The 14,537-nt window shown below is 37.4% G+C and overlaps 1 protein-coding gene across 1 annotated transcript in view; it reads right to left on the reverse strand.

Moving 5' to 3' along the window:
* Positions 1-501: 501 nt before the first annotated feature.
* The window catches only part of LOC137387863 (cullin-associated NEDD8-dissociated protein 1-like), a 34,600-nt gene continuing 20,564 nt past the window's right edge, over positions 502-14,537 (reverse strand). Inside the window, exons 10-22 of the mRNA XM_068074378.1 lie at positions 14,384-14,473; positions 13,845-14,033; positions 13,070-13,165; positions 12,786-12,929; positions 12,169-12,315; positions 11,764-11,946; positions 11,348-11,534; positions 8,480-8,646; positions 8,092-8,284; positions 7,756-7,913; positions 3,841-4,008; positions 2,702-2,873; positions 502-1,126 (exon numbers count right to left, since the gene is read on the reverse strand). Coding sequence (XP_067930479.1) covers positions 840-1,126; positions 2,702-2,873; positions 3,841-4,008; positions 7,756-7,913; positions 8,092-8,284; positions 8,480-8,646; positions 11,348-11,534; positions 11,764-11,946; positions 12,169-12,315; positions 12,786-12,929; positions 13,070-13,165; positions 13,845-14,033; positions 14,384-14,473 — 2,181 coding nt within the window. The 3' untranslated portion in view covers positions 502-839. The remainder of the gene's footprint in view (positions 1,127-2,701; positions 2,874-3,840; positions 4,009-7,755; positions 7,914-8,091; positions 8,285-8,479; positions 8,647-11,347; positions 11,535-11,763; positions 11,947-12,168; positions 12,316-12,785; positions 12,930-13,069; positions 13,166-13,844; positions 14,034-14,383; positions 14,474-14,537) is intronic.

A 14,537-nucleotide genomic window follows, 5' to 3' on the forward strand; every position in this document is an offset into this window, starting at 1 on the left:
CTGCAATATCCTAGAATAATAATTACTCTTCTGTATTCATAACTATAAAACCATTTGTTTTTTGAAATATTTATCTTTAAAACTGTTTTAAGAAGTTGCTACTGACTAGCATTCGAACTCCTTGTCAATCATTATATTAAAGTGGAGTTGTCTAATCCTGAATTACCAATCTGAGTGATGAGCCACTCTTTGAGAAATACACAAGTAAAGCTGCAATTCTCTGCAAATAAATACACACACGATCCTAGTACACATACGGCACACTAAGCCCATACATTGGCGACTAGAGCTGAATATGATGATGAAATATAGGCTACTGTTCAGCCACATTCGGTGAACATCAGAAATAATCATTGCTGCCATCTACTGATGACAGCCAGAGTGCTCAAGTCTTATCTAAATTTGGTTTTCCGTAAAGAACTGTAATCAAGCTTAGAAGGTAAGACACTGCATCGGTAGTTTAAAATTTCAAAAAATTTTAATCTACAGATAAATTAAATATTCATCTCATGAAATTTATTATAGCTGATTAGACAAGTTTAAACTTGTTACAACAGTGAGCAGCCAAAGGAAGACGTGGTCAGTTTCCAATGTGAACCAGAACGTTCATCCTTCAACAAGCATTTTTAAAAAGCCAATATACAATAAGAAAAGTCAACAAACAACAAGTTGCTACAGGTGTACGGCGCTTCAGGCTGCCTGTTACTATGGGGTGGCTGTTGGTACGGGTTGGCTGTTGGTACGGGGTGGCTGTTGGTACGGGGTGGCTGTTGGTACGGGGTGGCCAGCGCTATGGGGCCGCTGGTGCAACAGATGTCCGATGAAGGAGGAACGGAAGACTAGAGCTCCATCAGACGAGGCTCACCCGCTCCCATCATCACATTTGAGTTATCATTTTTTTCAACCATCTCATAAAGTGCAGACAACTCTTCGCTACACTTTATCTGGGCAAGGAAGTCGATGAGCTGCTGACAGCTGTCCGCTCCTTGCAGGCGCTGCAATGCCATAACAGCTCGCAGCGCCGATCTTTTCAACTCATCCTGCTTCTCATACTCCTGCTTGACGGAGTTAGACTTGACCTTGGCATTGCATGTCTGTTTGAGAGGATCTATCAGCCGTTCAACTCCTGAAAGAGAAACACTCTCACCTTCACATAAACAATGGGTAGTTGGATGAATTGTCACTAATTACGCTCGTCTGAATAGCCTAATAAAAACACCCATTAAGTAACCAGTCCATGGGAACATAGTGACACTGGCTCCTACACATATCAACGATGTACAAGCGCTCCTGACTCTCTTGCTTGACACACACTATCATCCACTGAGATGAGCATATTGTCTTTTGATTCACGGCGTTTCTATGCTTTCAATGGGTTGAGAGTTGCCCGCTGCCGACAATGTCACACCCCTATCGTTTCAACAATTCAGATTTGTACTATATAGATGCAATTCTATTGCGAATCCTCTCCAACGTTTGCGATATATTCCTCAAAACATGTTCAAGTAGATTCACTTTCAGGTCACGGTCACTTTTCATTTATGTGTAGTCAACTAGTTGCACTAACTAAGCCAAGATGCCTGATGGCAATGCTGAAATTGTTTTACCTTTACCGGGGAGATCTTAGCTGAGCATTATTGATTGGGATCAATCATGAGTGACCATCTCTATGGTGTTGAATAATATTCTCACAGTGAATGCCTTCGCACAAATTTAGCGAAGTGAAATCTTTGTTGAATGGGCTCAGATTTTACCATTTCCATAAATTGAAGTGGACACAACTCCGAACCCATTCGAAATACATAAAAACGTATACATGATAGATATACATATATACGTATATATTTCTCAAAATATGTCTGTGGATCTGTCATTCCACCTATAGCGCACGCTCATTATTTTACCGATGGGCCAAGCGTTGCGATGCCCCTGTTAAAAAATATTTTTCGTAAGGTTTGATTACTATATTTAGGGTCAAGGCCAATTCTTCTCACGCGGACAATTATATTGTCTTCTTATCGTCATATTTAAAGTTTTGATGGATAGCTTCTGGTGTAACAGTAACCATTTTTATACACGCACACTTCTATGCAAGACTTCTATGTTTTCTCAGTTCGTATTATTTGTATCGTTACCGAATCATCTTTTATTGTAATCGTAGCAAAATAGACTTAATTTAGCAATTACTTGTTAATTATTTCACATTTACATCTAAACCCTTTTATAGTTGTTTTATTTTAGTTTATTTGACCTGCATGAAACATTTCCTTCATGATATGAAGTTTAAAAGTTGTTTGACAATGTTTGAAAACCTTTACAGTTGTTTTTATTTTCCCTCTTAATTTATTTCAATTGCACAAAACACTTTTCTCATGATACGTAGTTTGAAAGTTGGAATGGCAAATGTTGTTATATGTTAAATCCAAATCAATTTTCTGATCAAAAACTTTTTATTAACCGAGCAACGCCGGGTTGTACAGCTAGGGATAAACAAGACTAGCCTAATTAAAATGTCCATAATTAGTAAGATAAGCTCTCTCCCTCCAATCAGCTAGTTGGAATGACTCCTAGGTGAGTAGATAAGCCTGGTGGGCAGAGTATGACTCCAACTAACTGGTAAGCTGCCAATGTCGCTATATCTTTCTATATTAACAACAGCAATAAAGATAAAATGTAGGTGAGAATTAGTGTAAGGATTTACTTTGCAAGACTGGACCAGGCGCGAGACTGGCTAACCTCACTACCATGAGATAGGTTAGCATTTTCACATCATAGTGGTCCTTAAGTCCATCCTCTACATGGGTGAGAAACTCAAAGATGTCTATGCGGTCGAGACAGGCGTCCAGAAGAGTGTACATGCACTCGAATGCTGCCTGCAGGTAGAGAAGGACAATGATTTAGTTAAATGCTGTCAATACCGAAGGTAACCTATCTTAATGTTGTTCATAAACCCTTTATCTGTACTATCCACATAGATGAATACATACAAATATTCAAAATAAAAGCAGACCACTGAGTAAGGTTATAACGTCAGTGATATGCATAAACTAAAATGTCCACAGCTTTTTTATTAAATTTACCAGGTTTAAAAAACATACAAAAAAAGTAAAGTCTGATTGGTTCTCCAATATTGCAATTTTCAACAATTTTTCCAATAATGCAAAACTTATCAAACGTTTTTATCAATCTTTACTATAACAAAAGCCGTGTCCGTCCATCACCATGCCTAGGGCATTATGAAAACAGATTACACTTCAACGGAATTGAACTTAGACATTCCACTTTGTAGCCAAGTGCGTTGCCAACTGCGCCACTCTACCACCTTTCCACAACAAGAACAATTGTGCCCATAGTTATTACACATGACTATCTCTCAGGGCGCATGAAACTGCCAGCGTACTAATATTGATAAATGCGAGCAAGAGCGAGCAGTTACAGACAGGGGGCAACAACTACACACAAAATATAAAATCAATACGTTAATCGATAACAAATTAATTTTTAGTGAGCTCAAACTAAAGCTGATGTTTAGTTATTCCATTAGCACTCGATGTAGGCAAATGTCTGCAAACACATATCTCATAGACAGACAGTTACTCTAGAATGTATGCATACATTGGAATGTGGTAACTGCCTTGGGTTAAATTTTTATAGCATCGTAATTGTTATCTACTTTAGTTAGACTAATCGCTTCTACAATGATGTGCCAGAGATTTCTGTGATGAAGGAAGAATGGTTAAAGGTAGCATCACATACGACTCTTGAAAGGCATAACATTTCTAACTAAATATGCTGCAATCCTATTGGGATGGAAGCATATTGTTTCCACAATATGCTCACCTTCCTGAGGTCGAGCCCGTCATCTACGGTGTGCTTGAAGGGGCCCATCTCAACCTCCCTAATAAGCTCTCTGCGGATCTTAGTCTCGTTGTAAAGGAGAGGGAGTACTTCAACAAGCAGGTCTCGTATAAGCATGGGCTTGTTGTGCGCAGCCGAGTTGAACATCACCTGTAGAGAATGTCATAAACTACAGCCTAGTCTCACATATAAGTAAGAGACAAGAACCTACAAAGTGACATAGATAAATGACACAAATATAATTATGCACGTGTAAAATTAGAGATACAGTCACATTTCGACATACGGGTGCCCCAACATACGAAAAAGTCGAGATATGAACATAATGTCAAGCATGTTTCTTCCTTGAGATATGAGTAATCTTTGAGATACAAACATACGATCTGGTCCTCTTGATGGACACTATATGGCTAAGTATGCAAGAGGCCGCTTTTGAGAACAGCATCGCTTAGTCTTTCTCCTTGTATCCGTTTAAAAAAGATTTTAAAAGGTTGGCTAAAAGTTATGGTGAGTGCGAAGCAAAAATCGTCAAACTGGAAACAATACGATAATTAAAATGAAAAAATTAAAGTCAAGTTTAGTAAAAGATTAAAACTTAGCTTCAGGTGTGTATTTAGTAAGCTGAATTAATTTAAGTTAAATTCAAAGTTTTTGTTATGTAGCGTCACAAAAGTTTAGTGTACCGAACACGTTGCTGTCAAGTCTCTCACCGACCGCCGTTAGCCACTATGTCTGCCTCGAAGGTAAAAACTTACAGTGGTGTACATAGTGATGTTAAATTTTATTGCAACTAAAATTTAACAACTAAATAGATATTTGTTACTTAATTAACTCATATATTAAATTACAACAATTAAACACACATTTTCTACCGTAATATCCTGTTTTATGTGGTTCTTTCCAAGGTGATGGATTAATTTGTATTTAGTTATTTTATATAGGAAGTAGTGCTTTGAGAAATGAGTAAATTGACATACGAGCTCAGTCACAAAACCCATTAAGCTCGTATGTATGACTGTAGATGATATTAAACTAAACTCCAATACTACAGTTGTCAAGACCTGAGAGACTGATGTTGTATGGCTGCAGTGACTTAATGTCTGAGCGTTCTATTGGTGTTTTTTGGAATGAATGACTTGATTACTTGCCTAATATCTGCCGAGTTGTTAGCTCACTAGTTTTATTTAGAGAGATTAGGAAAAAAATATTGTTGTGAGGTGACAATTCCTGGTGCAGCTGAAGTTTCCATTCTACATTGTAGTTCAAGTCTTGCAGGACAAATACGTATTTACTGTGAGCTGTATATTATTTTGTCCTAACTATTGAGAATGGCGTTTATGAGGTAGTGAACAACGCATCAGATATGTCTACATATAGACCTACATATATAGACCTACATATAGACCTACATATATAGACCTACATATAGACCTACATATAGACCTACATATATAGACCTACATATAGACCTACATGTAGACCTACATATAGACCTACATATATAGACCTACATATATAGACCTACATATATAGACCTACATATAGACCTACATATAGACCTACATATAGACCTACATATATAGACCTACATATATAGACCTACATATAGACCTACATATATAGACCTACATATATAGACCTACATATAGACCTACATATAGACCTACATATAGACCTACATATAGACCTACATATATAGACCTACATATATAGACCTACATATAGACCTACATATAGACCTACATATAGACCTACATATATAGACCTACATATATAGACCTACATATATAGACCTACATATATAATAGACCTACATATAGACCTACATATAGACCTACATATAGACCTACATATAGACCTACATATAGACCTACATATAGACCTACATATAGACCTACATATAGACCTACATATAGACCTACATGTAGACCTACATATAGACCTACATATAGACCTACATATGCTTATTTTGGTTTAGTGGCTGTTTCTGGAACTGCTGCCATGTATTTGATGACGTTTTCCAAACGGTTGTTTCAAGTAGCTGTTACTTATTTTCCTGCAGTTGAAAAATGTTTCTTTATTCTTTTATTCTGCGTATCAATATCAGTTTTTATGTTAGGCAGGTGCACACGAATGGCGAGTCTTTAATGTTTAATGATTGAGAAACTTCATGCATTCAATAAAAAATTCATGATTAATAAATAAATTGATTTTATGATATTTACGAATTTTTACTTAACATAATTTGTTTATACATAACTGCGGAAGTAAACGCTGTATTAAACTATTGTTTATCTGTTCTGCTTGGGTTTGCATACTTTCACTTAGTAGATTAGTTTGATGTTATGTCCACTTTTGTGTAGTGCTTGCATGGCAGAAACTAAGTCAAACCAACATCCCAAACTTATTAAATCACTTTCACCGATATAACATTCAAAACATTTAATTGATCAACTTCACAACTGCGAATAATCAAGGAATCAAGCTAGTAATTAAAATCAACCAAACTAAACGGCAACAATTACTAGTATTAAGAGTAAAGTGCGTCACAAAAATTGACACAGTACCCTAGGACACTTATATTTCGCTAGTATTTAGTTTCATGAGTAGCAAACAGAGTGAAATTTCACTGCTTCTCAATTTTGCAGCTCTGATGAGTGCGAAAATATAGTGATGTGAAAATAAATGCAGTGGAACAAACATAATTAGATTCCTCAGGTTCAGTTCACCGCAGGCCTGTATTCACTGGTTGCAAGTTGGAGCGGCTAATGTTAGTCGGCTAATTATGAACACCTGGGGTGTTGAGGGGGCGGTGTAAGCCTCCAACAGGTTTTTCTTATGTAGGGCCTCAGCTGGGCCTCTCGTGTGAAGTTTTAAAAATTTTTATCGGAAAGTATCAACATTTTCCTATTTTTTGAGATTTGTTTTGTTTTAGGGGATGTGACTGACGAGACGTTTTTAAATTAAAATAGGCAAAACTTGACCGCAGTTGAAACGCTCAGAGAAAAAACATCTTTTTTTTTAGCGTTTTAACAAAAATCAATTTTGCCGATTTTATTTTAAGTTCACACGGAGGTTTCCACGCTTTCGATGGGACATGGCCAAGTGGATGTTTGATGAAACTTGATATTTTTCAAACCTTTATAAAGGTCGTTAACAAGAATATTTTGCCACTCATGATGAAAATAATGACGCCTAAGAACTACTACAAGTTGATGTTTGTCTCTATGGCTTCGAATAAAGTGACATTCTACAGCGATAAAAACCGTCACCATAGTCGTTGGGCAAATAAGTTTTCGAATAAATGATGTTGAGGCCGAGTTATCTGAAGCAATTTATCATTGCGGGGGAACGGACCAAACAAATCCGTTCGAGTTAACCTTGTGTTTGAGATGAAATGTTACATTTTATCCGAGGGTGAGTTATCCGAGTTTGAATGTACTTAGCCGCGGAAAGTTCCTAAAAAGTTGGGATGGCTCAGCCGGCCAGCCGCCCCAGGGAATACGGGCCTGGTTCACCGATAAGAAAAAAAATTTCAATTTGGGATTAGTTTGTAATTGTGAACCGCAGGTAGAATGGTGTGGGCGAGGTCGATAATGCAATTTGATCGCTTGCTGCCATTTGTATCTTGGACTATCAAAGAACAAAGCTATTTAATTTTGCGTTTTCGCTCGTTCGTTATGATAGTTTAGTTTCGCACATGAAATTTTCGCGAGAGGATAACTCCGCGAAAACGCGAAAGTTAGATGAGGCGAATACATAAGTGTCCTAGGGTATATTGAACGTTTAACTGAGGGTTATAAGAGACACGACTCGCAATTGACGAAGTAAGGCCTCTAAAAGTGAGCTGGGGGAAGATGTGGAGGCGGAGAGAAAAACAAAGAAGAAAGGACATACCAGAGCGACTCGCCTAACATCCAAGTTTGTGTCTTTCAAAGTAGCCAAGAAATCTCTTATGGCAGTCTTTAGCAGACAGTCGATATCCTGTGGTTGGTCGGTTATTGTGAACTTGACCGCGGTGATTACTGTTGCTCTAGTGAGAGGTGATTCAGCACCTATAAAAATTGACACTAGAGAGTACTGATATACCGATGTGGCTCCCAGAAAATTCCAGATTCATTCACATCAAGTGCGACTGTCAAAAGATCAATGCTTTAGTAGCAACCACGGCTGCTGACTATGTTTACAGGTGCAAAGAACATGTGAGGTAATGGCAAAAAAGTAAAAACTGACCAAGCTGATCTTTTAGTCTGGCAAGGAGTGGGTCAGGCTGGAGAAGTGTGAGTTTACCAAGACACTCGGCAACAACATTCCTAGTTCCCTCCTCCGGGCACTCGCAGTGAGACATGAGCATTGACCAGATGTTAGATATATGTGGCTTGAATGTCTCTATCACCTGACTGTTGGATTCGCATGATATTATCTCCTGTAGGGAAATGAATGCATCATCATCCCATCTCATTACGATTAGTAGCAAAAATTGATCGATGAAATACTTTGTACACAAATTTTTTCAACTATAAGAATTGTTCCTGGTCAGCTTACAGACATAATAATATGTGAACTGCGCATCATCGCATGACACAACTAACATACAACCTGTTGACAAGTGTCACACTACCTTTAACGAATGTAGCAGGAGATATTGCCGTTTAGTCTGACTATCTATTTCCTTCAAAACGAAGGGCAGATATTTTGATAGATTTCCTACAGCCACAGCACCCAAAGCGTAAGAGGCAGCCGTCTTTATGTCCTCATTCGCTGATGAAAATGCGTTCAGGATGACAGCTACAAGAAAGGGCACAGTGTCCTTAGTGATCGATACTCTTCAACATAACAGCGGCTCGTCCTCGAACCTGTACTAGACCCTTCTTGAGCAATACTAACAATTATCAATTAAACAAAAATTGTTTCAATCCAAGTTGATAAGTGGCTAAATCTATAGACATGCCAAAAACAAGAAGGCCTCACTGTAATACACGGTTACACTGTAATACACTACTTGTGGATACATGGTATACAGTAATCCACGCTGCTTTACAGCTTACCTTGCGCTGTTTCAGTACTTCACGGTTGAAAAATGTTTGTTAAAAATACAAATAAAATTAATTAAAATAACATTAATAAAATTAAAATACATTAATATACATAAAATACATAAATACAAACATGCTTCTCCTTACAACGAACCATGTTGATCAAATGCACGAATTTTCAGACTAGATCAACTCCATGCTATTACGTAAGTGTATTCCCAGGCGTAAAATACCAGAATTGAAGTTGAAATATAAACTGAAACTCAATCAAGATACAGTGCACCCTCGAGATATGATGTTAATCCGTTTCAAGGCTGGCATCGTATGGCGAAAAAATCGTATGTCGGGGTATAGAAACCATTGTAATTATACAATGGAAAAATGCAAGGTAAAAATCGTCCAAAATTTTATAAAAATGAGATACATATTGAAAATTAGTTACAAAATAGTATGTTAATTTATGTTTTAGTATGTATTTTGAATTAGTTTACTGAATTTCAACTTATTATCACGAAATTTTATCCTTCATAAGTTTCTATCTTCACTTTCATTATAAAATTTAGCGTGCCTGGTTGAAACCTTTTTCAACCAGAATTCAATAAGGCCGAGCGATGCAGTTATCGAAAGCGGCCTCTCACACACCTGACCATTTAATGGCCATCGAAAAGAAAAATGAAATTTTATTTACTATTATGCAGGACGTACATACCTTTGGAGTAACGTGACTTTAGCTGGTACATGTAGCGAATAAAGCAGAGGGGAGGTAAAAACGTATCAATGTTAATTATGTTGCTGTACACTTGAAGGTTTATTTAATACGTAATGAAATGGAATTTTTAGCAGGCGAAAGAAAGTTCTCTAGTCCTGTCCAATTTTTCTTCTGATTTAAAAGAAAAAATTCTGGTGGAATGCAGAAAACTGCTAGCTAGCTAACGCATGTAGAAGGATCCAGAGAAGGTGCTACAGTAGTTTTTCTTGTATGAAATGTGCACAAGAATCAACGTAACCATACGTACAAAGCTTGTACGTATTATACACTAGAGGACAAGGCTTAAACAAGTTTCAGAAAGTAATGTGAATGCATCAACTATCTTGAGTAGCTAGTTATATGAGTTACATACATACGATGAATTGTATTCACATAGGAGATAACAAGCCCATCTGCAAAGACATGGTTAAACAAGAAAATAAAACAAAATCAAAAGGAAACAAATAAAATGAATAAAATATGAAAAACGTGCCACACAAGAGATAAATAATATATATTATACATGTATTGTTTTAATGTACCATTCCACATCAGTAAATTAAACACTTGAAACATTTCTGCCAATGTGGGGGTTTTCTGTATCTTCTACCTCCTCGCCCCTACTAATTGGTTGCTCCTTTTGAATGCTGATCGCGTGCATGGCCTTCTAACTCCTTCAAATCTTCAGTCGTAAGCTTCTTCTTGTGCTTGCTTTAATGGAGTTCTTGTTTTAATAATAATTGCAAATGCTGATTGGTTGCAATCATATTCCTTGACAATGTTAATAATACGGGTGCCTTCTTCTTATCTACGACATCCAACTTTGTTGACATAGCAATCATTTTTCCTTCGTTATGTATCAGTCTCAGATTCCATAGCTGACGAATTAAATGTAGATACTCGTAGTTATATACGTATGCTGACTAAAAGTTTACAGTAAAAGATATTATAACGCTACAAATGAATATTTCCTCTGCCTTGAGTATTTTACACGAAATTTTCCACGCGTAATTCTGACATGAGAGAAGTCGATCATCGTGTCTCTTCTAAACGTTCTGAAAATGTTTTCGGCACACTATGTATCAGTGTCTTTTTTTATTTCGACGTGCGTTATGAGCCCACCGACCGCCAAATTTTAACTCGGGCGAAACTTTTCTCAAAATCGTATGGTGAAATAAAATTCGTATAGCGAGGTGAAGATCTCACAATGCTCGACTTCGTAAGGTGAAAAAATAGTATATCAGGGTAATCGTATCTCGAGGGTACACTGTAACTTCAATTCACTTCCTATATAGGAAATAAATACAACATGTTTGAAAAGCAGTTTAAATTTTCCGGTGTTAAATTTTGGCTCACACTTATGTACCTTAGAAAATTAGTTTCAATTTCACATATTTTCAGTTATCACGGAGGATGCCAGACCCCATTAACCCCAAAAATAAGGGATAGCTGTACTGATAACCTGATGATGGCATTCACCTTACATGCACTATACACAGTAACGAGCTAACACTTATAAGGAGTTTCTAACTACTACTAGATATCAAACTTTAAAACTAAACCGTGTCTTGCCACCATTTTGTACTTTAACACACAGCTTGCAAACTTCAGCCAACAATGACCTGCCAAGGAATGTCAGCTCATGCAGGTTGTGTAAATAAACTACTGTTAAACATCAAAAGAAGCAGAACCGAACAATAATCACCCTCTGGCTGCGCGTGTGCGCTCATGTCCTGGTACCTCCCGATCTCTCCGAGAGTCAGCAAGCAGAAGACCTGCACAGAGTCACTCGTCTCTTTTTTACTTAGGCTAGTCATAAACTCGTTGACCACGGAAGCCACGTCATTGGCCAGCGCCAGCGCTGCCACACATCGCGCTATCGAATGGAATGCCTGCAAAGAATACATGTTCATCACGCCTTTTTGTCTAAACTAAAAAGCAACCGACATACTATGGTTGTTTTTTGATTAGACAAATTTCTATAATCTTACAATTGCTAAGAAGACAACAGTAACAGGCCTCTTACTTTTCAAGAAACAGATTTATAGACAACGCAGCAGAATTAAAACATCTGATATCAACAGCTGGTGGTAACTACGCTTAGAACTTATGTGGCAGCACCTGCTTATGAACAGCTAACTGTGTGTTTGACTGGCTGGACGCACTCTCAGGGTGGTATATCGGGTCTGTTAGTAGTTTTATCAGGTCAGTGAACTGGAGACCTGGAGTATTGGAGGCAGCAAGGCAGCGGAGGAACTGGAGCATTGAAGTAAGGGCACTGCCCTGTAGCAATGGAGACCGTGTCTACAAAAGGAATGAAAAGGTATAAGATTGCTCGAGCTATCACATAGTGCCTATAGACAGAAGGGCATCCACCGCTATCCTATGATGGCATCTGTAGGATAGATCAAGTGAGACTTGCCTAACTACAACATAAGCTGAGGCGCTGTCAATACAACAATGTGTTAGTCATACAAATACTGCGGAACCAACAGTACTACCTCTGTGTGCTACAAATATATTTACCAGAAATAACACTTGGCTTATGACTTCCTGCCGGACACCAGTGATGACTTGGGGGTCCACTTTACACATGGAGGTCAGCAAAGTTAAGGTCAATTGAGAAATGTGAAGGTCGGACTCATTGATGAGAGGGGCACACTCCTGGGCAACCTAAATGATAAGGAAGTTTTAGCCAGTTTGGAATCTCAGGCAATCGCTAATAGTGCTATAGAATCGTTAAAAAAACCTCATAGCTGTGAACAAATAGGCATCCTTTTATTGCTCATATATATTGATCAAATATATTGATCATATATATTGATCATATATATTGATCATATATATTGATCATATATATTGATCATATATATTGATCATATATATTGATTATATATATTGATCATATAAATTGATCATATATAATGATCATATATAATAATCATATATATTGATCATATACATTGATCATATATATTGATCATATATATTGATCATATATAGCCAGACTTCTTTCAATGCAACCATGATCCGAATATCTATCACGAGAAGGTAACAACTCTATATTCGTTCTGAAATCTGATCTAACACAGACATCTGCTGTTATAAGATGAACATATATAAAAGTCGAGAGTGACTCCTACCACATCAAGTTTGACGACCGAAGAATACTTCTGCATAATAACATCGAGACACTGAAGTGTAGCAAGTTTTAGCGCTCTGTGGTTCTTTCGCAAAAATGATGAGAGGATAGGAATGGCATCGGGAAGGATTGGAGCCAAGGCTATCTGAGAAAATATAATTATGACATTACAGTCATGCTAGAGGCAGCAACAAGTTGAAGCTTGTAAAACACAAATAAATTCCATCAGCAACAAAGATTTATGTCATAACAAAACAGCTCAAGCAATATTGCTCGAAAACATACCGAAAGAGGAGACGATGCTACTAGTGTCAAAGATTTGACTGTGGTGAGTCTAGTTATTTCATTTCTCAACCTGTCCACAAATATGGGCAGACATACCTGCAAAGATTCGCACTCAAGCAATAAAAGTGCAGAGACAGTGTGCACTAGCAGAATTTATGTGACAAAGCAATCAAAACGCCTTTCAGACTGAGAAATTGTAAACGACGCCTATCCGACTGAGAAAATCTCTGGAACGTCTGGGAACTGTCAGAGAATAGCGTGTTCAATCGATGGTTAATATCTTCTGCTAAAACTATTTTACTAACTTTACTAACCACACTGTTGAAACAACCAATCAGAATAAGAGTAGACGATTGAACGCAGAATCAGCACCTGAATGTGGCTACCTTATTGAATACATCGATATCATTCATACGTAAGCGATCAGCGCTGTTGAATAGCTACATAACAACGTTATATTAATTTTAAAATTAAAAATTGCTTGTCATCTCTGCTACAAAACATCAGCCAATCTTACGGGAACAAAGAACGGTCAAATTCAAAGGGAATAACTTGGTAATAAAAATGACAACAGGCTTTTGGCTTGATAAACGACTGCCTACTGTAACTGACCATGGCCTCGTCTTCTAACAATTATTCTAGCAATTGAAACTCTGATGATCACACTTCAAAAAAAATATAATTTAACAATTTTAAGCCATTTTAAGCTTGCTACAAGAAATCCAGTGAGATTCAAGCGGTATGAAGAGGAAATATATACAGTCCTACAGCGTACCGTAAGCTCAGTGCCAAGGCAGTCACCCAAGTTACAGAGCAGACGTCCCATACAAGAAATGGCTCTTTCCTTAACCTCCTGATCTATGTCGGCAGCCTTTAGCCGAGCCAGTGTGCACTCATACAATGCCTTCACATACACAAGAAAACTCGGGTTGAAAGGCTGAAGAGGCTTCAAAGGTCGTAGCACCTGCGGAGCATCATAGAGACAACCATAGAGCTATACATATCCATGTGCTATATACATAAATTGAATGGTTAGTTTTAATTTCGCATAGACTTCCATGAAGAGCTACACAGTTATAGAGCTCAACATAAACTTTTTTATATTCTCCATTTTTTATCTTGTTTAAAGATGTTCAGAGTTTTTGTTCACTGAACGGACTTTAAAGATGTTCACTGAACATCTTTAAACAAGATAAAAAATGGAGAATATAAAAACTAACAATTTCATTTTGAACCAGTTACTTAAGCAGAAGTAAGATGGAGGCACTAAACTTCTGAACTCCTGCTGCGAGGCAGTTGGTCAGAAATACTGACCTGAACAAGTTGTTGGGCAACTAGGAGTGCCTCCGAAACAATTTTGTAAAAGTTGTCGGCCACTGCATTCACTACCCCAGGCACCAAAGACTAAAAAAACATCAAACGGATGTTAAAGATTAGAATATGAAAGTGTTTGATTTGTCATGCGAAT

This window comes from Watersipora subatra, chromosome 2, assembly GCF_963576615.1.
Source record: "Watersipora subatra chromosome 2, tzWatSuba1.1, whole genome shotgun sequence".
Lineage (NCBI taxonomy): Eukaryota > Metazoa > Bryozoa > Gymnolaemata > Cheilostomatida > Watersiporidae > Watersipora > Watersipora subatra.